Raw genomic sequence first — 25,929 nt, 5'->3', positions numbered from 1 at the left:
ATATATATATATATATATATATATATTTTTTTTTTTTTTCTTTTCAGGGGTGCAACAATACTCGTATCGATATTGAACCGTTCGATACAGTGCTTTCGGTTCGATACGCATATGTATCGAACAAAACAAAATTTGAAATTTATTTTATCAACTTTTCTTCTGACGATGCTGTCTGTGTTGAGAGCTCAGTGGATCTGCGTTCGACTACTCCGCCTAGGCTGCACTGTCGAGCGCAGATCCACTGAGCGCAGCACAAGCTAGCAAGACAGAAGCTAAGCTCATTGCAACATGGCAAATTGAACCTCCCCCACCCTCATTCAGATCTGGTGTTTGGAACTATTTGGGTTTTCATGTGAAGTATGACCCTGATGGTAAGCGCATCATGGACAAAAGTAAAACAGTATGTCAGATGTGCCACACAATGCTCAATTACATTGGTGGGAACTAGTGCGTTAGTGCAGTGTGCTCGTTAACATGTTGACGCCGTCCAGCCCCACGCACGAGGCGATCCGCGGTAGCTCGTTAACGGAGATTTGCCATGTTGTGGCGTTAACGTCATTTCAGATTAACGCTGACAGCACTAGTGGGAACACAACGAATATGACTGCACATTTACTCCGACATCATCCTAGTGCAAAGACAAGTGGAAGCAGACAAAAACAACAAGCACGCATGCTACAAACTTTACCCGAGTCATTTAGACAGCCGTTAGCACATGATTCTCCTTATGGGGACCTGATATGTTTAATATGCTGCTGAGAATATAGCCCAGAAGAAGCGTATAGTATAGCTTTTATTTTGGAAAGAGCCATTTCTCTGTAATAAACTCTCTTTTCCAAAGATGAGTGATTTCTCGATCAGATATATATATATATATATTTTTTTTTTTATTACTTTGTTGTTTCAGCAACATTAAATTTAAAAACTGTACTTTAGTTAAAATATATATTTATAATTTTAATAAATGACAAATTAAAAAGGCATGAACATTTTTTTTTTGTATTGAAAAAATATCGAACCGAACCGTGAATTTTGTGTATCGTTGCAAAAATATCGATATTTTTTCAATACAAAAAAAATGTTATATATATATATATATATATATATATATATATATATATATATATATATATATATATATATATATATATATATATATATATATATATATATATATATATATATATATATATATATATATATATTTCTGCCATCCATTCATTCAAAAACACGTGATGATTCTAATTTCGCCTTAAAGAGGACAAAGACACCCAGACAGCAAGAGCTGGCAGACGTGTAGTGTAAACAAAAAAGAGAAAAGAACTGCTTGAATGGAAGATATGAAGAGAAGGAAAAACAATTTGAGGGGGAGCTGCAAATGAGAGGAAATAAAATCAGAAATAAATTAAGACTTCCAGTCGAGGCGGTGGAAATGAGCTACAAATTGGAGCGATGCTCAAGCTCAGAGTCATAAAGGAATCAAAGATAAAAATCAACACGCTTAATCGTGTTTACACGTCTTCTGGAGGAAACTGGAAGAAGATGTCACAATAAAATTGAGATTGGGTGACTAGCACAATCGGACGCCTTCTTTAAGAAAGCATCTGAAATGATGGGGGGAGAAAAAAAATTCCTTTATCAGCTGGTTTGGAGAGAGAAAAGGAGAGGGCGCTGTTAGAGAAACAAAAGGCTGACAAAAGGTAAAGGATAGATTTGAGGTGAGCAAATTGTTTGCCTGCAGCTAATGCTGGTCACATCTCACACCAGCTGAAGACCACACCAGAAAATCCTCTTTGGAGTTTTATACTCAAGTCCAGCATCTTCATAGAAACGACCACATGCACACTTTACAGCTACTTATAAAGAGATCACTGTGATTTTTACTCCAAACCGTCCCAGTGTTAGATCACCCTGCATCACACACACAAACGTGCACACACTATAAAGGGCATTTTCTGAGAAGTTGTTGATGAAATGTTTCACATATTGCACTCCTCACTTTCAGCTTTTTCCAATTTCAGATGTCATAATTCACGCTGATGCACTTCAATGGAAACCCAGCTAATGTGGGTTCAGCTGCCTACTCCTTCCTGCCTCGCTTTTAAATGGATGTGAGCATGTGGCTTGTGTGTGAGTAGGACAGGGGAGTGTGTGTGCGAGCTTGTATGTGAGACAATGAGCTCAGTGTTCGAGCTCTGCGGAGCCTGCAGCCGGACTGCCTGGCCAACCTTATGCCCTGCACGAGACAGCTGTTCCTCTGCCACATAAAGGCAAAGGGGAGGTGCACGGGCAAATGAAAGAGGGCAAAAAGAAAACAGAGAAGGGTGAGGAAAGAATAAAGAAACACACACACAATCACTCGGTGAGACACAAAATAAGACACACAAAGAGCAAGAAAGGGGTGAAGGGAAATGAAACAGACCTTTCAAACTACTGTTGGACCGATGTTATGACTTTAAAGTATTGGCATTTCAATAATGTGCTCGCAGAATTTCACTCTGTAATGATAGCTGCCGGAAAAATGAAAATACAGACATTTTCCAAATTTCCCGGGAACGCACAACTCGGATCCACTGAATTTGTTTCTGTGGCAGGAATTAATCTAAATTAGATGAGTCCATTTAGGAGCAAATGATGGATAAAGCTCATCTTGGTAGTTAAAAGTCTAATTTTCACTGTGCAGCATGGCCCGACTCCACTCACTCTTTTTCTTTTTTGGAAGCACCTCACTTAAAGTTTGAGGCAAGCATAAAACAATACTAAAAAGCTTACATGAAAACACTCCAGACTGCTCACTGGCAAGTGAGAGCAATCAAAAAGCAATGTGCAGCACTGGACATCAAACCCTGCTTCTGTAATTACTCATAAATATAAAGAATTGATCCATTTAAATACACTTTGAGCCCCAGTTTGTGGAAGCTGTCATGTTGCCTGCTGTATTGAATACAGTGGCCGAGATGAACATCACTGTTCCACCAATCATGTTTTATGTAGAGAGTGGCCACATACAAATTATGTCACAACGGCATGACATACTATGTATGACACACTATGTACCACCATGGTACAAATTTGTATCTGCAGCTTCACATTCTGGATATGAAAGATAATAGCTACGTTTTATCATCTTTCACCAAAGAAGTGAAAACCTGAGAGAGCACAACCAGCATCTGGATAACACGTCATCCTCTTCCTCCTCATCTCAAACCTCATCTCCTGAAATGAAGTTAAGGCTCTAACAAATGGGCATGAACATGAAGATAATGTTGCACTTACATATTGTCAGCACATTAAACATGTGACCCTCCCATCTTCTAACAACAGACAAGCGCTGAATAAACAACAAGAGCAGAGGATCATAAGCTAACATTATGCCAGCTAATGTTGGGCTTGATCTGTGGCATTCCATCAGGAGAAGCTAAATACAGACATAAGTTAATGTACCAAAGTAAATCGGTCTCTCTCCTTTCCTTCTTGTAGCCACAATCTGATTTGTTGCTGAAAGCTGCGCTTACTTTTTGCTTATAGGATGCTGTAGCTGTCTCTGTTATAAAGGCATGTCCATCTCCCACTAACAATGACTGGAGCTGCGCAAGTTGAGAGGCCCGCGGCTTTTATCTGGTGAATGCGAGCCACAGATACAGAAAATGTATACTCCACAAAGCAAAAGCATATGAAGCGCACCTTAAATTACTATCTGATGATGTGCCAATCACAGCTGTTCCATACAACGCGCTGCTTAAAATTTCCCGGATGTAGTCTCAATGTGTGTTAAAAGCCAGACATACCAGAGATAACAGACCACAAAATTCAAAAGCCTGACGCAGTAGAGGGCAAAGAGCTCGTCACTCAAATCATCATCATCCCCTGTCTGGATGTGCTTTGGATTTATGGTAAATGCTGCTAATCGACAGCGCCATATGTGTGTGTCTACGCCGCAAAGCAACACAACTAAACTACCAAACTGCCTGAAAGACACCAAGAATGCAATTTGTATGTTTTCATATCCAATCCTAGTTGTGAGATGACACAAGCAGTTTTTAACCATTGCACTGTTTCTGCAACAATTTGCTGCCCGGTTCCAAATTTTCTGAACTATGTTGCTACCACTGAATTCAAAGCAAGCGGATATTTTTCAAACAGCAGTCAAATTTCTCAGTTTAAACTTTTAATCTGTTATTTTCATCCCGTTTTCAATTAAACAGAAGCTTTAAGTAAAGGAAGATGCATTTTATTCTGCACCTGGCTCCAAAACAAAGTAAAGTCCAGTCAAGAAAAAAAAAAAAAAAACATGTCCAAGAACGGCTGAAGGAATATGACCAACATGCCCCACCCCACAACCCACAGGGTACTACCATGAGTCCAGATCTCTTCTAGGCACATTAAGGGGACCTGCACTACTGTGCAAGGTAGGCGTGGATTTTAATGTTGTGGCTGATTGGTGTAATCTGATAATCCTTAGGCTATAATTAAAGTTTGCAAAAGTCTAAATGACATTTAAGTGATGCATGTTCATGCTCATAGTCCCAGTGAGAGGCTTATAAATGTTAAATTTTACAAAAAAATAAAATGATAACTCGTCACATCAATACCATTTGTTGCTAAAAAAATAACTATTGGACACTGTCAGATCAACACATGTTATTTAGTAACACACGAGTGTTTTTGCAAATCAAACGCACATCTAATCTGTGTTTGTGCTGCAGTTTGTATTTCATGAGCTCCGATTTCAGCGAGCCCACGATGATGATTTAAAATCACACTGCAGCGCTCAAACAGCAAAGCGACAGCGTGCTAAACATTTAATACTAAAATACCGAAAGCTTTGATCAAAAACCAACAGCGTGGTCAGAGGGAAGCTGTCGATAACGGCGCGGTTCAGCCTCCTCGAGGCCGCGGCACATGCTCCGGCACATAGACTGTAAGCTCTGTCTCCAGGAATCCTTTCCTCGGTTACGCTCACAAATGAATACTGCCCATTCTCTTTCTACCCCTTCTTTCCTTCCTTCCCCTCAAGGCACCATCCTTCAACAATTTATCCCTCCATCTTCCTCTCCTCTGTCTCTCTGTGGGGAATGGCCCAGTAATGCCAGACTAATAAATCATTCATGGCATAGCCCCACCGCCCCCTCTCTTCCTCTTCCTCCTCTTCTTCCATCCTGCTATCCTCCTCTCCCATGCTGCCTGACCGCATCACCACACCCGCAGACTGCAATTCACTTACACAGACACACACAAAATAGGAGTTTGTCAGTTTTGTGTTGTTTTTCTAGAGCTCTGCTACACTGGCTTAGATTACTTCTAAAGGTACATAATAAACTGGATGTGGGAGGAAGCATTGCCTAAGTTCCAATGCACACCGATCTGTCAAAGCCCAGACAGGTCACAGGCTCGGCAGACACAGAGAGAGAGACACGCACAATGAGAGCGAAGGAGGGGGAGGAAGGGAAGACTGCTTGAGAATTAGAGGGATATAAGAGTGTAGGATGTGTCTGATGTGTAGACAAGCACCATGCCTCTGTGCGTAGCATGCATGTGTAGCGTGTGTGTGAGTGTAACAAGCTCTGGCCGGTAATAAGCGTAGCCTGTGAATGAGCAAGCCGCCTCACAGGAGTGAAATCACAGCGACACAACCATCACATTCTAAATTTACAACTTAAAAAGGCAAATAAGCCCTTTGGTGTTTTTCACTACAAAAGACCCCCCCCCCCCCCCCCCCCTCCTCCTCCTCCACTTTCATAGGAGTATAAGAGCCACGATGACACAAGGCAGCTTTCCCGCTGCTCGGGCCCATTTTTCGCATTCGGCAGCAGATGAGTAAGCCTGACAAATCATCCACCCATTCGCCGCTCATGCAGTCCTTAAGAGAAACACAGCGGCACCTTCTTTCAGACGCGAATAAAGCGAAGGGTCACAAGATATACGGCGCGCATGTGCACGACCTGTTGTAAATCGACCCCATCCCCACCACGCCTTTCACACAGTCCAGCGCTGTGCTTTTACGCTGTGCCTGGAGATGAATATGTTGTTAGTAAATCCATTCAACGTGCGACTGTGAGTAAGCGAGAAAAATCTGTTCACACACACACACACACAAAAAAAAACAATCTGATCTAATCTGAGCGGATGCAACCGCTGCTGACTGATCTTCATATTTACCCGTGTGCAGGGCTTGGCATTTAACTGTTGCGTCATCTGTTCCATTCTGCTAGCGTGTGACGAAGAGCCGAAAGCCTTTCAAACAGGTCGGTCATTATAACTTTTGTTTCGTTTTTGTTTTTAATTGAGAGGAGTTCTTGGTCTCCTTGGCACAAAAAAGTGGGAAATAAACAAAAGCATGAGAAAATATCGCAACATGTGCACAAACTTTGAATTTCAAGTATTAACAAAACTGTATTGCTGGTTTTGCATGTTTGTACTTAGGTGGTCTTCTTCTACTACTACCAATACTTCTGTCAGCTACTCGCTGACAGGGGCTGCTACAGCAGATCGTCTGCCTCCATCACACACTAACCCTACCATCTTCTTTTGGAACACCAACCATCCGCATGCCCTCATTCACTGCATCCATCAGGACTTCTGCTTCCTGAGTGGACAACTCTTAATACCCAACAAAGACAGCACTTAACTACAGCTTTATGACAACAACGAGCTGCTCTACCTGCCACTAGTCTTTTGAAACTGTCTTGACCTGTTTCCCTACTATCTGCATGTGTCAGCAAAAACAACACAACAGGCTCATACGTTTCTTAGTTTGGATTCTTGTCGGGTCTTTACAGACACGCTCATCTACAATTTTCCACTAATGTCTCAGATGTCTCTTAAAATTTGCTGATGTCCTGAAATTTTCCTGGGAAAACAGAATATCCCATGTGTTTGTTGTACAAGAAGCCCAAACTATCAGATATCACAAACCTGAATCACAACTGAAAATATGGGCAGTGGCAAATAAAGCGAGGGATCCACACAGTACCTTTCACACAGGCAGCAAGTTTATATTTCATATGAACCTCAGTCTGCCTCCTTGCTGTCACTAACCATATCAACAGTTTGTTATTAACAATAATGTCTTGCAAAGCACTGTCAGTAAGTAAGCGATGCCCTGAAAAATCATCCTCTCTCTCGAGGTGATGCTTGATTAACAAATGTCTGTCTGTCGCAGCTCATCAAAAGCTCGTCTGAGCCAACCGAATTCTGCATCATGTCCAATCAGCGCGACGGCAGTGCGTGAACACATCTCTCCTCTCTAGAGGGAAACTTCTGCACACTCTGCCTTTTCACAATCCCATTCATACACCGAAGACTAGAGCAACATTATTACCTAAACTCTTACTCAGAGCACGACGCTGCCTGGATGTGTATTCGAAGGAATCAAGGGCAGTTGGCGACAATCTGCTACTCAACCATCTGTGGGCGCCACTATTTACAAGGAGGCTGCTGTTAAGTTGGAACCAGTCAACCCCACAAAGGAACAAAGGCCTTCGGTTCAATCCCCTTAAACAGCTGTACACACAACATCCACAAATCACAGAACAATGAGAACACACAAAGCAATGAGATTCGAAAAACCTTGACAAAACATCAAACTGCAGGGTGCCTTTTTCAACTCAAACTGATGCCAGCTGAGTCCAAAAATTCTCAATGAAATCTGAGTTCCGGACTTAAATCTGGTCAAACGCTGCTTCGGATTTATTTGGGAGTCATCCCTCCCTCTCAGAGGATCTTTGTGTGACAGTTTCCCCCCATGACCACCTCTGTTAAGTCGCAACCTTCAGCAGCCTCCCAGGAATGTACAACTGATCAAAGATTTGCCGTTTGTGTCACCAGTAACAGCAGCCCGAGTGGATCTGTCACTCTGGCTGCTCATTTATGCATTTTTATTTTCCATTTTCCCCCCAGTCAGAAAGAAGGACGCCATTCGTGACAAATTTACTAGTGAACAATCCGCTGTATTGAGAGTGTATCGTCTCAATGTCGGACGATCTCCAGCTCCACTGCTTTGTACTGCAGCTACTGACGACTTCAGTTCTGGAGACTTGCTCCAATTGGAGGACATGCAAGTGGAACCAGACATAACATCAGCTGGGGAACTGGTTCATGTGTGGCTGAACAAAAGCTCACCTGGCGCTGCAGAGAAGAATAAAGACTGCCAGCCAGTACTGCATCACCATTTATTTATCACAAATTACCTGATAAATAAAAAATTTGCAGATAAAGGTTCTGTTATACAGAGCTTTTTTTTTTTTTCAAATTTAATTTAGGAAAGCATGTGTGCACACATACACATCCCCTTGCCACAGTGGATCAATGATCAAATTAAAACAGCCAAACTTAAGTCCCCCCAAAGACCTTTTTAATTGAACCTTTACTTGAATCAAAGGTCAATGAAACCTGTAAATTGGAGAGAAAAATGGTACAATCTAATCTCTGCAACCAGTACAAGAAAAGGAATCACAGAAAATTAAACGCAAAAGGGCATCAAGTCCAGTTAAATTTAGCTAAAGATATGCTGTAATGCAACTACTAACCCAGTTCCGGAATAATCTAATCGTGAACATGTGCACCTGAGGTTCTCTCTCTGTGCACCATCAGGAGCTTTAAATAACTGCCTATTTAACACAGCTCAGATTTGCAGACACCCGGTGCGATGACAGGAACAATGAAGGCTGTGAAACTTAAAATCAGTTGTTCCAATTCCAAATGCTCTTACTGAAGGACCTCTGCTGGTCCCTGGACCCCACTTTGGGAACCGAGGGTTTACGCTGCTCGTCAGAGCCTCATTCAGTGACAGTACAGCGAGCCGCTTGTGCGTTTGCCATGGATAGCATGTTCGTTTAATGAGTGAATAATATCCCCCTGCATGTCCAATGAACTGTGGGCTGGGGGCCGGGGCTGTGGTCGGGAGGGAAGGAGAGGGGGGGTGAAGGAACACAATAGGAGTGTTAGGGAGTGTGGGAACCGATTCTCCACGGGACAATAGGCACTTCCCAGTGGCCACAGCGTGCCCATTCACTCTCAGCTGCCGGGCCCGGCGTAGCACGGCGCTGAATATGCACCAGCTCAGCACAATGCTGCTTTCTCCCAAACAAGCCCAGACTGTTTCCTATCCCAAAGACAACACAGGCCAGCTCTAGCCTATACACAGCCCCATTCTCACATAAGCAGCCACTTTCTCACTCGCTCCGTGTCTGCGTGTCTCTCCGGCTTTCTCTCACTGTCACACACACTGACAGGAGGCAACAAGGCCAGATACTGTGAGGAGGCTGCGGACGGGGCTGCCGTGCTGTAACTAGGCCACAATTTCTCTCCAACCAGGGATGCTGGTTGCTGAGATATTCTGGGCTGAAATGTTATTAGTGTAACCCAGTTTGCCCAATACCAGGTGACTGCTGGAAGAGGCAACTCCCCACAGGGACAGACGCTCTCAAGGACAATGCACATCAAGAAGCAGGTAGACGGGGGTTGGGGAAGCAAGGTGATGGAAGATGTGATTAGTTACCAAATAAGAGAAAGCCCCGCAGGACACCGGCATCTGTGGATAGCTGGATTTTTTCCCCCCCTCTGTGCGTTTCTGTTCTATAACATGAACCAGACTCAAACCAGCACCCAGCTTTCTCTCTTTAAGTGAATGTGCCTTTCTGGTTGCTGTGGTAACAGAGCCTGGGAACCAAACGGCAGGGTGGGGCTGAGAGAGAGGTGAGGGGATGACACAAGTGTGAGAGATTTTAAATGTCACTGCTTTGACACAGAGACACGCACAAAGAGGCGTGCCTCCATCGCTGCAGAGAACATTGCACTCATTTACATTCATTTCCCTAAAACTGACACCAGCCTGTAATCACCATAACCTCTACCTGACCCCTACCTCCACCAAACCTTTACTCGGCTTGACGTTTAACAACTCGAGTGAACAGGTATGTCTGTGTAGTATACAATGCTTTGATACTGATTCAATCAATCAATACTGACTGTATTAACCATGAAAGACACCAACAGAACAACAGTCTTAAAGCCACGTTGGAGAAAGGCTGGCAAACTCATGAGAATCACACCAGCACTGCAACAGACTGGTGACCTTTCCGGGGAGTGCCTCGCCTCTCGCCCTATGACAGCTGGGATAGGGTCCAGCCCCCTCCTTCCCTACGACCCTGATAAGCAATTAAGAAAATGGATGGATGACTAACTGAATCAGAGGTCGGCATAAAACAACTTTCTGACACGCTTCAATTTTCCTGAAAATGCAAATCCGGCTCAGTCTATTCACGTACAATGCAGTCCACATAAAGGTTAAAGCAGTCAGCAAAAATAGCTGCTTTTCCACGACGCCACCAAGTCAATAAAACGCATGCAATGCGATTACAGTTCTGCAAGTAGGCTGCAACATGGACACCTCACGACACCCTGTTTATAAGCCTGAACACGACAGCCGCTCATAGCATGTGTGGAGCATTTCCTGATGTAAAAGCATAACAGTCACTCTTTAATTGTGTCCTTGCACTCATTTCTACAAATCTCCATTCAACCTTAAGATTAAACAAACTTCAAAAATCACTAGAAAATAATAAACTTGCAATATCACCACTGTAAGATTCTGGAGAGGCATCATTTTTTTTCCTTTATTGGTGGTTATGGGTATGTGGATGTTTTGCGATTTACTTTTTATGCAACATTTTTGTGACGGGTACAATAATTCAAATAGCAACATTTATGTTAATGTTGCACATGGTCCCTTTACAAATAAAACCAAAAATGTCCGTGGGCCCAATCATGACAAGAAGTAAAAATACCTTCTATCAGGGACTGTCCATTTACAATACAGCCTAGCTTTATGCCATGAAATCAACTTTACAGTTTCACTCATTAGCCTTACGGCTCCACTTTAATTTGAAATATGATCTCTGGTTGCTACATGACTCTTTCCAATCCCTCAACTTTCTGAAGCATCTTTTGCTGCCTGTCCATGACTGCTTAGGGATATCACCACACCAGAGATGTTCTGGCCAATTCCAGTAGAATTAGCGTATTTTCTGCAGTATAAGGTGCACTTATGGGTGGCTGTAGCTCAGGAGGTAGAGCAGGTCACCTACTGATCGGAAGGTTGGTGGTTCGATCCTTGGCTCCTCCAGTCTGCATGTCAAGTATCCTTGGGCAAGATACTAACCCCAAGTTGCTCTCCGATGCATCCATCGGAGTATGAATGTGTGTGAATGTAGTTAAATATAGCACTAAGTATAGATAAAGTGCTTGTGAGAATGGGTGTGATTGGGTGAATGTGGCATGTTGTATAGAGCGCTTTGAGTGCTCCGAGAGAGCAGAAAAGCGCTATATAAGAATCAGTCCATTTACCATTTACTTAAAACCCTGTAATTTTCTCAAAAATCAACAGTGCGCCTTATAATCTGGTGCACTAGATTATAAGGCAAATTCGAATTCTGGTTGTACTTACTGACCTCAAACCGATTTTATGTGGTACACGGCGCTCAAAAATCTGTCAAAAATGTTTTAGTACAACTTGGGTAAGCTAGGAAGCTGCACCGTGACGGTTCCCGAGGGTTATGGACAAATGCGATCGCATGGCAGGATGCTGTAAATGGCCCAAACTTCAGTCAGGAGAAAAACTGAGATAATCCATCCACATTACAAGGTTAGTTATTAATATACTGCAACCACACGGGAGTAGAGCAGCTGCGAGAGAATTCAACATTAATGAATCAATGGTACGGAAGTGGAGGAAGCAAGAAGAATGAGCTGAGTAAATTTTGACTTATCTGACTGTTATGTTTTGCTTAATGCGCCTTATAATCCAGTGCGCCTTATGATCCGAAGAATACAGTACCAGATTGCTGAGACCCAATTTGATATGAAAACAAAATGAATAGTTGCCTGCTAACGTTTCTAATATGAGTTAAAATGTTTGTTACTTTACAGCTACTTTTCAGCTTAAGCAGTTATGTAATGTTCACCACTGCAAACATTGCAGCCTACTAGCAAACCACACTTGCTTTGTGTTAGGGTCAATAAACTGTCAAGAAAATGATAATTGCTATTATAAATAATATTTGTTTTTACTTTTTTAGTTATAATGATGCAACATTGATTAGTCTATATTGAGGTCACATCAGATTAAAATGAATTCAATAAATAACCAGATGATATTTAAGTGTTACCTTAACCTATCGTCTCCACTTCAAATGACACACTTTGTACAAGTTCCGCTTTAAACTCCTCACTCCTTAGCTACACCAATATATCCTCAGTAACTATTTATGAGTGCTGGTGTGTATTCCAAATGATGAAACAAACTACTCTGTCTCCCAACTCTCTTAAGGTTGACTGCCTCCATTAGCATTTTTCATTTTTGGTGTTACCCTCTGATAGCTAGCTTGTTAGCTTGAAGGTGCAGTAAAGTTGCTGCTGCAGCAAGGAGGGACAAAACTTTCTGGTGCCTGGTCAGAAATTTGGCCAGATTTGGCTTGCAGGTGTGACTCATCTATATTCATGCTTACGCTGTGCAACACTGCACAGGTTCCAATCAAAGATATCACTCTGACAAGTCCTTCTCTACCACAGTCTTCACTGCTACACAAGTATGATTCCTATTTTTATTCATTTATTGCAAATAAATGAGTAAAAATGAACACCTCACTAAAAATTATGATAGTTGAGTGAAGTCCTGACATCTATTAAGCACTTCCTATATGTATTTTTCATGCTTGACAATACAGAGATCCATATGTATATGTATTTTATGTTACTGAATAATACCATCCAACAACCAAGGGCTAACCTCAGAAAACTACAGCTCCTCTAATGATCTAAAGTTGGCTCCAAAACCAACTCATTCTCAAATTCAGCTACAAAATTGTGACAGTGGCTATGAAGAAACTTTTTGGTTTCTCTGTAGACAATCTCAGGTCTCAGGAGGTATGTGAGGCAGAAAAGAACTGACAGATTTGCACCTAGCTTTGGTGAAATGCTACTACCTGCTAATAAGCTCGAATTAGCAGGTTTTTGTGTTTGCACCTGCACAGTTTATGCTAACTACGCTTGCTAGCTTTAGCTGATGACAGTGCACTTCAGCCATAGAAGAATAAATACGGTCAAGTTTGCCTCCAAAAAGGGCCAAAGTACCAACACTGATTTAAAATGCAACCAGCAACATCAAGGTGGTTGCGTCCATCTTTTATATACAGCCTATGGGTGCTACAAACCAAAGCTAAAGCAGATCAGACACATTTTGAAACACTCACTCCTCCGCTGCTTAAAGACCTCTAAGGTAAGCGTTACATCTGTTAAACTATGCTATAATGACCGTCTGACGAAGTTTCATATTTTACGTCTTGACGTTTTATTTTCCTATTGTCTGCAATCTGGCGCACTGATATCTGGCCTTCTGCGTCTTCTCTATTAGTCAGCACCACCTTACATGACGTGCTGCTTTTCTGAGTTCGGATCTACCTTATTTATTTATTTATTTTCACGTTTTGCTCTCCCTTTCTCCAAATATTTCAACAACCGGAGGGTCATGTAAAGCATAATGGCTGCCATGTCAAGGACTCCCTGCGCATTCCCTCGTGTTCCTACCTGCATGGAGTCGGCGCTGATTATTTCCCCCTGAAGCCGTTTTCCGATCTCGATCGCTAGCTTAGACTTGCCGGTGCCGGTAGCTCCCAAAATCACCACTAAAGACGGGACCATTGCTCTCCGCAGAGCACCCTGCACGCTCAGAGTGGAAGCCGCCATGATGCTGCCTCATCGCGCCCAGCTGACGACCGCGCGCATGCGCTGTGAGCACAGGAGACAGGAGGAGGGTTCTGTTGCCGAGCAACGGGGAGCCGTTACTGCTGTAACATTATTATATTATTATTATTATCATTATTATTATTATTATTATTACTACTACTACTACTATACTGGTTCAGTCTTGTCGCTGGTATAAATTAAATTGACTGGATTCAACGGTTTTACTGGCAGTAACCGGTTCCGTCCAGTTCCAAATTAACCAGCAACCAAGTTGTCATAACGGTAGATGGCTTTGATGCTGTATTTTTGCACCAATCAGATCGCTCGTTGCTACATTCAGGGTACCCGTGCGCTGCTTTTTGCAGATACATTTAACCGCATAGTTGGCACTGTTTCTATGGAAACTGCCAGAGCTCTGCAGTAGTGAGCAAACATGCTTATTGCCATGGTGAAGATGCTACCAAGCGTTACCCTGGAGACCGCATAGAACAAACACTGGATGAGGAGTGGGGGGATTGTCTTCACTCATACAGGTGGTTTGATGGAAAACAGTGTGTGTGTAATAGAATTGGATGCTGCACATGTCGAGCTCATATTGTGGGTTCACAAATTACCCCAGGATCTTTTATCTCTGCTTAAGTGCAAATCTGCACTTTGATTGAATCGTTGTTTCATTTTAAGTCTGTTGTTGTGGTGTAGAAGTCCAAAATTATGAAAACTACAATGCTGTTTGTACCTCACAAAAGGAAAAGCTTTTCAAAGGTTTTACAGCTTTACCCCCAGAATAAAACTTTAAAGAAAGGGTGTCAAATACAAGGCCTGAGGGCCAGAATTGGCCCACTAGACAGCTTTGGAAAATGTGAAGGATGTCATAAATTTTGGACTTTTAATTCTATTTTTCTCAAATTTTGCAGCTTTTCCTGCTGATAAGACCTCCCCATGGCCATTCACAGTTTTTTGTTTTTTTTCCTCAGCTGACTATGTTGTGAAGCGCTAATGCGTGCGCATACGTCAGTGCAACAACACTGACTGGCGAATAGGTTTCCCGTTTCTCCCGTTTTTTCCCGATTGTCTGAATTCTGTGCTATTCTCAAGAAAGAGACAAATGATTGATTTATGAAGCAAACCATGGAATTTATTTACTTTTCTGACTTACTCTTCATACACTGAGGCTTATGAGGTACAGGAAAAAGAAAAGTGCTGAGACAAGGTTAAAAAAAATAAAGAAAAAAAGAATTCACTGCTACTATGACTGTACTACAGCAGAAACCAGTGACCATCACACATGGGGGGGGGAACAAACAAACAAAAAAACAACTATGTAAACCACTGTTATGGGTGTACCCTGCTGGGGGAAAAACCTGGCTGGGTTTACTGGTGGTTTGTGCTGAATTAATGAGCATTAAGGAGGAAGCGGGGGGAGCACACAATTCTTCAAGCAAATCCATTCATCTCCTGCTCTTAAAGCTCACTTTCTCCCATCTGTGGTGGCTCCTGAGGTTGTTACAAACAGCATAATAACAGGTTACCCCCCCCCCCCTTCCAAAAGCACAGTCTACAGCCCTGATACGAAAGCTGCAGTCCACATGGATTTTCCTGAGAGTGAGCGAAGCTGAAAATGCAACTCATCGTTTACAGTACTCGATCCGGGGCTACAGTGTCCTATTGCATGGCTTACAGGACAACAGGCAGCACCAGGCTTGCACAAAAAAGAAAAAGAAAAAGCAGAAAGCATCGACATCAAGGCTACACACAGCCAAAAGTTTCATCAGTAGATCCTCTTAATTCCACACACACCATCCATAACACCTGCACTAGATCTAAGAGCGTTACAGCTATAGTGATTGAATTGTTTGTGGTGGGGTATCCAATCAAGATACACAACTTTCAGCACATAAACCACCAATAAAGCCCAGTCCACTGCCATTAGCCAAAAAACAGTCATTAGCTCACACTGAAACACAACTTTGTAGGAAAATATAGTATAAAAACTTCTGACTGGTCTGATTTATTATTTAAACAAATGAAGAAACCCCAGAAACACACAAGTATGAAAACAAGGAGGCTCTGAAAACAGTAACAAATGAAAAACATTGTGACAAAGTGACTAGTGTGATCAACGTTCAAAGTGTTTTATTTTTACTTTTTTTTTCCTTTTAATAATCATTTTATTAACAAAAATAGAAGCTTTGAGTTGTCTCTGAAAAGCCAGCAAGCTTGAGCAAAAAAACAAAAAACCAACTAGGGCGAGTATAGTAGACAGCTCTGGTTTTGGTTTGGAAGGGACTGTACAGGAAGTGTACTATATACATAACATCCAACTGGACAGTCTACATACACTGAAAGGCTTCTAAAGGCATTACATCAATGCAAAAAACAGGGAAAAAAAGACTTCATGAGACAGCAAGATGAAAAAACATACAGCTGAACCTCAGTGGGCTTCATCTACAGGCATTTTTTTGAGATGCGGGGCAAAGATTTCAAATCAGGTCCTAAAAGGTTCTCTTAGTTAACTAAGGGATGCTGACATTCATCTTCTGGCTGGTCTCCATGGCACAATACGAAAAGACAGGCGGGAACATTCTTGGGATTTTTGCTAAATTTTTATCTTCTCCAAATAACGCTACGAAACAGAAGGGCAAAGCCGATGCTTTTGAAACATCTGACGATTGAGGGGGTAAGATACCGAAAGCTGCAATCTGGAACCTGCAGGCAGAGGAGTCGGGACTTCATCTGCTCGAGACGGGCATGATAACACTGCATCATTAACTGCTCCGCGTCTCTGGCTGGCCAGAGGTTAGAAAGGGGGTTGGGGGTGGAAGTAGTGTGAAGAAAACAAGAAAGGGAAAGAGATTTGAGGACAATGACAGATAAAAAGAAAAACAAAGGGTCAACATGTTGGATATCAAGAACTTGGAGGCCATGTGATGGAAAGTACACAAAGACATTTCAGGGGGGATGTCGCAGCTGTGCAAGCGCAACAAGAGTCTGTCATAATCGAGGAGGCGGTGCAGCAGTTAACGACACAGTCGCGGCAGTTTCGGCAAACAAACGCGGCAGGCCGTAACGAGCGACAGTGTGGACAATATTTCATGATTTGGGGAGGGGGGCTGGACAAACCTAAAACTGAAAGCCCACGCATACACCGATCCACGGATACCCCCGTGTGATCATCAGTCCCTAAGCTTGCTGTTATGACGGCTTGTGGCCTCGTCAGTCACTCAGAAGCTAATGTGCAAACCACAAAACAAACAAAAACAAAAGAAAAGGAAAAAATGAAATCCACCCGCACTATTCCAAGTGAACATTAGTGTTTTTTCATCCTCACAGAGTCCCGTTCAGTCCTGTGAGTTTATGTGTGAGGTGCCGGGTCAGATTCAGGAGCGCTTAAGCTGCGCCAGCCTCTGCAGCAGCTGCAGCTGCCGGGCTTTCAGCTGCTTCCTCTCCTGAGCCTTCTGCCGGTCGCTGGCGTGCAGCTGCTGCAGGTACTCAGTGGCTCGGGTCAGGATGGCCACCTTGGGAGTCTTGGGGCAGTCCGCCAAGCCCGGGATCTCGTCCCGCAGCGACAGGAAACGTGAGCGCAGGTCGTTCCGCCGCTTGCGCTCGAGAAAGTTGTGCGCCTTGCGCTTGTCGGTGTCCTCGCAGTCGGACGACTGCGGGCTGGAGAGGTGCAAGAAGGAGGGGGGCTTTGAAGGGGATCTCTGGGGGTGGGATGAGGAGGATGAAGGAGATGACGGCGAGGCGGAGGAGGTAGGAGAGGAGGCGCTGAGGTTAGGTGACTCCGACCTGGCCACGGTCACGTGAGGCTTTCTGCTGTCCAAATTCAGTGGGGCGTGGCCGGGCCGGGGCTGGTGGGAACTAGAGTTCTGGGGAGGCGGCGGCGTCGCCTGAGCCGATGCGTTCTCCTGCCGAACCCTCTTCCGCGGCGGCTCGGGCGCTGTCGGCAGAGTGTCCGGGGAGGGAGCGGCGTAGTTGTGCTGCTGTTGGTGGATTGAGATGTGGAAACGCTTCATGCCGGGGTCGAAGGGGTCAGCTCGCACTGTGATGGTCACCGGCTTGCGGGTGTTGACCAGTCGGCGAGGTTTACGCTGCTGCTTGTGCTCCACCGTGACCACATCAATCTCCTCTTCATCCTCATCTTTGTCATCATCATCATCTGAAGGAGAAAATAAAAAGGTAAGAAACTGGATAAATGTGTGTCCAAAGAGAAGAAAGACACAGAGTGAAGCGTTTAAGACTTAAAATGCCAGCTGAGGTGAGCAGCCTGACTGACACGCTCGCTCTAGCCTCCCGCCTCCTCAGGCCAATTAAATGCTTCTGCGAAAAAGATATTCACAGAGCCTCGCGAAACCTGCATGATCTCCCTCACTCACACACTCTCACCAAGGCTCTGAATCATCGCTGCATTAGTTCAGCTCCCTGAGTGGAAATTCCCCCTCTTCATTCATGTGCACAGAGTGAGCATGAGAGGGAGAGACAGGTTAGGCTGTGAAGCACTCAGGTGCTTCTTCAACTTGTTAAAATGAGCCGACTAATATCCAGCGCTGCGAAACCCATTTGTTCCTCTATTTACTAGAGTGGAAACAGGGTTTAAAAGAAAGAAAGAAATAAAATAAATCTTTTTGACTCCATTCCTGCAAATCGAGTAGACTCCCAGGAGACTTTCAGCACTCTTATAGATTAAAACACACTCTTAAGTAACTAACATCACAGCAAGAAGAGGGGACAGACACAAAGCTGGGAGTAAGGCGACCCCAGCTATTATCCTCAGCAGCACTCATGTGAAAAGCAAGTCTCATATTACAAAAGCATACAGGACGGACTCTCCAGAGTAACCCTATAATAGCTCTTTACTGAAGCTTAAACACACATCTGTTTCCCGGGCTGGCTCATTCTCCTCCTCTCAGCTCCCGTCTCTCCATGAAATGCTCAACACTGTCCAAAAAAAAAAAAAAAAAGGACTGTGCAGGCTCAGCCTGAACCCTCCTGAACGGGCTAATCCCCCACTGCTCCTATTCACAGCCCGGGCTGGCTCGGCCCAAATACACCCCCCAACACAATTGGCGCCGGAGCCTGTTGAGCGGAGGAATGCAGCAACAAGTTCCCTTTGTGGCATTCCACACACCATTATGCATGCTCCGAGCTCGACATCACATGGCAGCCTACATACCAGACTCGATCATATGGGTTTGGGGGAGTGGGGGAAAAAAAAAAAATACAAAATTGGGAAAAAGTAGGTCTTGTCTCAGGGAAAATTTAGGCGAGACAGAATAACTAAGATGGGGGGGGGGGGGGCTTCTCAATCCCTCCCAGTTACATAAAGTTCCAATAATAAGTGCTCTTTATTGAATTCATGTCAAATTTGAGGTCAGGGAGAGCCGGCAGAGAGGATATTGTTATCATAAGTCAGACTGGAGGAGAGGAGCAGGGAGAGGTAGCAGCTGGTCTGCTGGAGCCCTGCCAAGCAGCAGATGTTTGGATGGGTGTGTCGCTCTCTGGGCTTCAAGCATGTGTTGCATGCACCAAAGGTAACGCAATGCAGTCATCATCATGTGCCATGCCAGCCATTACTGCCAAGATGGCTGACCAAAGCAAAAAAAAATGTAATAAAAATGACTAAGTTCAAAAACAAAATACCTAAAAGTCACTGATCCAAGCAAACAAGTAAAGGAGACTTAAATAAAACATGACTGGGCTGGTCTGGAAGTTCCAGTGTGTTAAGTAGTGTGTGTGTGTGTGTATGACAGGGATGTGGTGGAAACAGAACAAGTAACTATGGCCACTGAACTACCTGTTCAACGTCACTGTGACACACAACTGCACAGAGAAAGAGCTACCATTCACGCTGTACATCAGTGCGCTTCACCTGTCACTGACCTGAAGAGTCGCTCTGTGACTCGGAACCAGAAGACACTTGTTTCTTGCATCCGCCTGTTATCGGGAACGTGAGAACCGCGGCGGGGTCCACGCAGTCCGCAGCCAAGCCGCCGAGGGCAACAGTGTCACCGGGGCCACTCTGCACCCTCCCGGGGGAGGTGATTGCGGACCCGGCTGCGACTTTAGCGGCCACTCCGGTCCCGGGACAGGCAGAGTACCGCTCCCCTACAACTCTCTCCAGCTGCTGTCCGGCCGAGAAGCCGCTCCACATGCAGTCCTGAATGATGATAGAGCTTAGGTTCCCGAACGAGTCGCCGGTCGTAGCCAGCTTGCACGGCACATCCTGCTGATGCTGCTGCTCATCCTCCTGCCCCAAGAACTGGGACACCCACTCCAGCTTGTCTCCGAGAGACGGGTAGAGCAGTCCGACCCTGCCCGACCCTTCCACCGCCCGGATAGGGGACATGGGCGGGGTCGGCACCAGCTCGAATTTCTTCCATATGTCCTCGCTGGGCGCAGTGGACTTGAAGAAATCCTCGTCCGGGTCGTGGTCGTCGTAGAAATAATGTTGGTAGTGGTCGAGGTGGTCCATGTCCCAGTTTTCATAACGAGGCGCGGTGGAGCTAATGCCCGGCATGGGTGGCTGGAGGCAGCGGGGTGAATCACTCCCTGTTCCCGCTGTCTGCTGAGACACACACACACAGAGAGCCGACAGCTGGATCAGAACTGAGCCTCATTCTCATCAGAAATAATAACACCGCTGTGCGTATTTTGTTTTTAATCATTTATTTATTTATTGGAGGGGGGGGGGGGTCCGACCCTGTGGTAAATGCATAATGCATCTATTTTCATGCATCGCTGCCCATTAGATAATGATGCAGTTTATCCTCGTAAACAGCGACCTGCCTTTGAGGAAATAAACCTCCACCTTAAAAACAGAAAGGTGTAAAAGATTACTTAAATCACTAGAACCTTGTTTGCAAATCGGTAAAGACTTCATAAGACAGTATTTGGAGAGCGCGGTAGTGGAGGTGAAGACACTGACTTTCAGGCATAAAGATTCTCCGCTCACACGCCGCAAGGTTTAAACAACAAAAACAAACCAAAACCAGAACACCAGTCTTGCTGCAGCTGTTGAGAAGTTCAAAGTTTCGCAACTGTCTCATTACATAACACTGTTTTAGTAGTAGGATACTGAAGGGAGGGGGCGGGGGTGTTCCGCTGACTGCTCAGCAGAAAACAAGGCGATTAAAATGGGACTGAAAATAGATTAATTGGACAGACAGGCAGCAGGTAGCAGCCCCGATACTCCCGGTGAGGCTGCTCAGACCGGAGAGCCGCGCGTAAAGCACTTTATTTGGCTCCTCCTCGGCTCGACTCCTTATCAAGCTCAAGGAATTCAGCTGTGTCTAAAAAGCCGATCAGTTAATTAAGCAGCGGGCGCGCTGGAGATGCGGCTTTTCCATTTGTCAAACCCCCAGTTCACACCCCCCTCCAAATAAAATTAAAATAAAAACTTTAAGCGGTTCACTTATTATCTAAACCATCCACGTGTGTGTTTGGGTGTCAGCTGTGAGGAGTTTTTTTTTTTACCTGGTGCCCAAAGTGAAAAACCTGTCTGCGTCTTCATGGATCCACTGTGCGCAATTACCCCACACAAAAAAACAGAAAAAACAGCCACAGTGATTCCTTTACAAGCAATCTGCTCCCAAATTGAGCGTCCCTCCCTCCCTCTGCTGCTGCGCTCGGTGTCTCTCTCGGGTGGTAAACAGTCACCGGGGGTGAACGAGTCCGTTTGGTCGCGGTCCCACCGCTCAGAGGGCTGGATAGGCTTCGGCTGTGGTCACTTTCTTTGCAGACTGCTGCACTATATGATCCGGGGGAAGGACTCTTGGCTATTCTGCATAAGAGGCGGGTCGTAGTAGGAGAGCCACGCCCGCCGTTTAAAGGTGCAGCACACTGAAAAATAACAGCCCGGAGCGCAAAACCAAGAGTGCGAGCTGAGTGTTATGACACAGATTTCGTAAGGTGACAGCGCGCTGCTTTTGCAATAATTACGCACACGTAATAAGAGCGTATTTGTTTGTGTCGGTGCACATGCACAAGCATTTAGATGTGCGTGGGAAGGAGAGCTTTAAGGGTTGATTTTCTGCATCATGTGTAAAAGAAAACATAAAAAATCCCATATGCTGGAGTGTAGTGCAGTGAGGCTCTCAGGCATTTTGCATAGCTTTAGAATTTTTAAATGCTATTGCCTGCTGAGTGAACACACACACACGTAAACACACACAATCACGATTTAGGCTGCTGTTTCCTCCTCTTTTGTTTGTTTGCTTGGCTCATACATGGAAGTTGGAGTCGAACAGGCTGACGGTCCTTTGCTAAGGTGTCTGTTTCTCTTTGGAAGTAACAGGTGGCAGCTGATCATGTGGTTTATTGCAGTTAATACACAGCTGTGTAATTGTTTGTTTGGCCAGGGTGTTCCCCACCTTTTGCCCTATATGGCAGCTGGGATAGGCTCCAGCTGTTGGATGGGGGGTGGATTTGTAACCGACCCCCCCCCCTCCCCCTCCCCAGCTCTTAGTGTTTCACTGAGCTTATGTTCAAAGCTTTCTGCACGTTGAAATCTGTGATGATTTCAAGGACTCATGTATATTTCAGTGTTCTTTTTATGTCTGACTGAAAACCTGACGGTCAGTAACACTTCCTATGACTGACATTTAAATTAGCAACAACACTGTTCGAAAGATTTGCCTCACAAGGCACTTTGTGTTAACCCTTTTCCTCATTCTTCTCCATGGTTATAGAACTGAGGGGTGAAGGAGATACTGTGCGTGTTTACTTTCGTGAACCACAAATCATTCAGTGGTGTATCAACTCATAATTCATCATCATATTTTGGGAGTCACTGTCGGTGGTTTTGTTGCCTCACTGAATAATGTCACAGCAGCTTTGGGTTATTTTTTTTACACCCCTAACTAATACCTCTGGTTCTAAATGTTTTTTTTGTTGTGCATTTATGCATTTGTTCTAAATTCTGGGGGTCGGATTTAAACCAAGTAAACACATCCATCCATCCATCCATCCATCCATCCAATTCAGTCTTGCTAATAAATGAAAATGTAAATAATACAGAAGAGAGAAAGGAAACACCCTTCAGTGTTATGAGTGTTGAAGCTGCATAGTTTGTCCACCAGAGGGCACTCTGCAACTTCCTGTTGGTCGCACAACCAGCTGCTCTGAATTTAACTTTAAATTAAGTATTTTCATTACTTTGGTACTGTGGAAAAACAAAAAAGCTAGCATAATTTTGCTCTCCGATTTTGATGTTACTGTTTTCGAGGCAAAAGCAGTTTGTCCAATTTTACAGTATGGTTAAAGTAACAGAACACTTTTAAAGTCACAGCTTCCTTGGCTTTCAGACTTTTTGAGAAAAACTCCCCTTCTCCTTTTTTACTTCTGGCTTTGACTTGGTTACCAACCGGCCTGTCAGCGCACTGTGCCAGAGCAGATGCTGTACAGCTGCTATGTGAGATCACGACACCGTGTGAATCACAACGTAAGATTGTATGGCTGTATGAACTCTTGATTCATGTGTTGGGATGTAAAAAAGACCCACTGGTTAAAAAAATAAAGGGCTATAATATGGATGGGCAAGTTCAGCAACAGTGAAGGGCAAGCAGTTATTGATGTGTGTGTGTGTGTGCGTCTGAGTGTGCACTTCCTTCATGTGGACATATGGCTGCAGTATCTGGTGTCGACTGTGCATCTGACAGTCTGTGTAATCAATATCAAGCTTATGATGTAAAGCCCCCCCTCCGAGAGCGTCTCACACACGCACGCACACACACACACACACACACGGACAACTGCTGACACTTGTTTTTCTTGCCATATGAAACCAACTCGCTAGTGCCATTTTGGAGTAAACCATCCCGCACACTTTCTCTTGAGCACGATGACTGAAGAACATCCTTCCCATAACTGCCTCTCTTCAGCTGCCCCTCCAGCTTGAAGCAGACAGCGTGAAATCCAAGTCTGTCCACCTCATCATCCCATCAAACACAGCAGACACCACCCTCCTCTTTTTTCTTTCTTTTTTTTTTTTTTTATCTCAAACCCCATCTTCTGTCACTCATCCTCTATTCATCTGTCTTCAGTTCTTCCTGCCTACTTTTCACTATGCCCTCCTTCATCCTTTTATTCCCAGTCACCTCTGATCAAAAGATTTTGACCCTACATGAAGCCGGGAGACTTTAGAGGGTTATATCTCCGTTTTCCCAGAAGATTCCCTACAAAGACGCAGTACTAACAGACTGGAGAAACAGAAGCGGCAATCTCTCAGTTTTCCCCATCTGCATCGCTTTCTCTCTCTCTCTCTCAGCCCTGATATCTCCTTCTCTTGCCGCTTTCATCTCATTCCTCTCTGCCCTCTGCCTTGTTTCCTACTTTGAAATGTTTAATCTGCCTCCCCTCTTTGAATTAATCATCAAACGTGAATAAGAGCAAGAACCCGCTCCTTAAAGTGTACAAAGAAATGTCTTTTTAGATAAAATAAGTGACTTTAAGGAGTCCCTGTGGTTCTCATCATTTACATGTACAAGAAATTGTCTTATTCAAAAACAACATTTAATTGCAGTATGTAAATTTGATTTGGGGAAAAGGCAGATCCCTACATGGATGTGTTGTGGTGAGGCTCAGTGGGAAAACACTCATTTGCACCAGTTCCCCTGTGAAGCTTTTTGCATGAAAATAGAGGGGTAGCTTGTGATGCGCACTGATCTTACTGATACATATAGACAGTCTCATAGGATTACTGAAATGTTATTACTCACGAGGTCCCAATTAAGTGCTATCTTCTCCCAGAATAGGGACACTCATACTGTTGCGATGCACTTTACATATTAATATAAAACAGCATGTTTTCTTGTGCATAACCAAGCTGTTTTTGAGCCCAAAGCTATCTAAAGCCTGCACGGCCACTGATTCGGGATCAGTGCCTATGGCTTGCGTCAGCAGGGAAGAGACAAATCTACACTTTGGAGTAATTTGTGTTGGAGAATTATTGTATTAACAGCTTTGGAAAGTGCTCAAAAACAGTGTTTTTTTTTAAGACAGTTCCTGAACAAAATAAAAATTAAATCAGGTTATTAAACATTAAAGTAAACAATGAGGAAACTTCCACTGTTACCAAGTACCCACCACCTCACCTAAAAACGTCATTTTAGCCTCTCCCCCCTAAAGCCATCTTTCTGGCTTCCCCTTGCACTCATAAATTTAAACAACAGGTGGGCGGGGCTTCTGCACTGACTTCTAATGAAGTATTACATCTATGTACTGTGGTCCCGTAAGTCTTCATGCACAGAACTAGTGCATATACATCTGATTCTTTTTCTTCAAACGCTCCCTGCAGCTTTTGTTATGGCATACTGTGCATAGAACAGGGTATTATTTCAGTGTGATTTGGTTGCTTCTAATCATTAGATTAAATTGGATTAAATAAAGCCGCAACGATCCCCATGGGGTTTCTGGAGCAGCAGCAAACGATATGAGTTTATCATACAGAATATGCAGATTATTAAAACGATGACACTTAATATGCAAAGAGAGTGAGAAAATTTCTTTAGTAGAATATTAGTGGGATGTGAATAAATCAGCGTAGGCTACCTTAAATAAACTTGTGTTATTTGAACTTATTAGATTTACACATGGATACGTTTGCTGCAATATACTCAGTTTCCTAGCAGTTGGCAATGATGTATCGGAAAATAACACATGCTGTGGTTTGGGTTCTTTACTAAATACACCAATCAAGTTATCTTCTGTCATGAATACGATTATTTATGGAAGAGGTAATTATGTCAGTGGAAGGATTTATTGTATCGCAGAAAGAAAAGTAAAAGATAAACACCCCAGAGAAAAAATGAAATGGAGTTGGATAGCGAATGATGGCCAGGAATGTGAGCATAGAGACGGGAAAACAAGTCACCACCACCCCCCTTTCTTGGGTCACCCTTCCCGTCATTTCTGTAACCACCCCCACTGCACTCGACTCTGACCTTCCAGACTGATCAGTGAGCACCTAGTCCGGATTCCAACCATCAGTGTGTCTGTGGCGTCCGCAAATTCACTTCATGTAATCTGTGAGACAGGAGAGGAAAAGTGACAGCTGCTACCCACTGGATGGTGTTGACCTCCTGCTGAAACACACACAATACAGAGTGAGTGGATTGCCTTTTGGTCCAGATGTTCATTACATTGAACTATTTTACAGAGACATATGTCCACAAAGTGTATATGCAGAAAATC

At 44.0% G+C, this 25,929-nt stretch overlaps 2 protein-coding genes across 3 annotated transcripts in view; both read right to left on the bottom strand.

Annotated features, from left to right (window-relative positions):
- The window catches only part of trit1 (tRNA isopentenyltransferase 1), a 41,599-nt gene extending 27,835 nt beyond the window's left edge, over positions 1 to 13,764 (bottom strand). Inside the window, exon 1 of the mRNA XM_006795205.2 lies at positions 13,585 to 13,764. Within this exon, the coding sequence (XP_006795268.2) occupies positions 13,585 to 13,743 (159 nt within the window). The 5' untranslated portion in view covers positions 13,744 to 13,764. The remainder of the gene's footprint in view (positions 1 to 13,584) is intronic.
- A 1,088-nt stretch (positions 13,765 to 14,852) lies between these two features.
- Positions 14,853 to 21,474, bottom strand: myclb (MYCL proto-oncogene, bHLH transcription factor b). Of its 2 annotated transcripts, none has more exons than XM_006795203.3 (3): positions 21,214 to 21,474; positions 19,621 to 20,305; positions 14,853 to 17,899 (listed from the first exon to the last, which is right to left on the bottom strand). In XM_006795203.3, exons 2-3 carry the CDS (start codon positions 20,255 to 20,257, stop codon positions 17,121 to 17,123), a joined length of 1,416 nt encoding a protein of 471 aa, XP_006795266.2. In that variant the 5' UTR covers positions 20,258 to 20,305; positions 21,214 to 21,474; the 3' UTR covers positions 14,853 to 17,120. The 2 variants fall into 2 exon arrangements, with proteins under 2 accessions (XP_006795266.2, XP_006795267.2); XM_006795204.3 differs by having other exon boundaries at positions 19,621 to 20,302.
- Positions 21,475 to 25,929: the final 4,455 nt, after the last annotated feature.

Source organism: Neolamprologus brichardi, chromosome 22 (assembly GCF_056152115.1).
Source record: "Neolamprologus brichardi isolate AB-2024 chromosome 22, ASM5615211v1, whole genome shotgun sequence".
Lineage (NCBI taxonomy): Eukaryota > Metazoa > Chordata > Actinopteri > Cichliformes > Cichlidae > Neolamprologus > Neolamprologus brichardi.
The sequence above is the reverse complement of the archived record's forward strand: the minus strand, read 5'-3'. Positions and strand labels throughout refer to the sequence as shown.

Bases quoted from the DNA above. Each gene is read 5' to 3' on its own strand.
- myclb (XM_006795203.3), bottom strand. From the start codon at position 20,257: ATGCCGGGCATTAGCTCCACCGCGCCTCGTTATGAAAACTGGGACATG. The intron at 17,900-19,620 runs GTCAGTGACAGG...TTTCTCCTTCAG, and splicing joins GTCACAGAGCGACTCTTCAG to ATGATGATGATGACAAAGAT.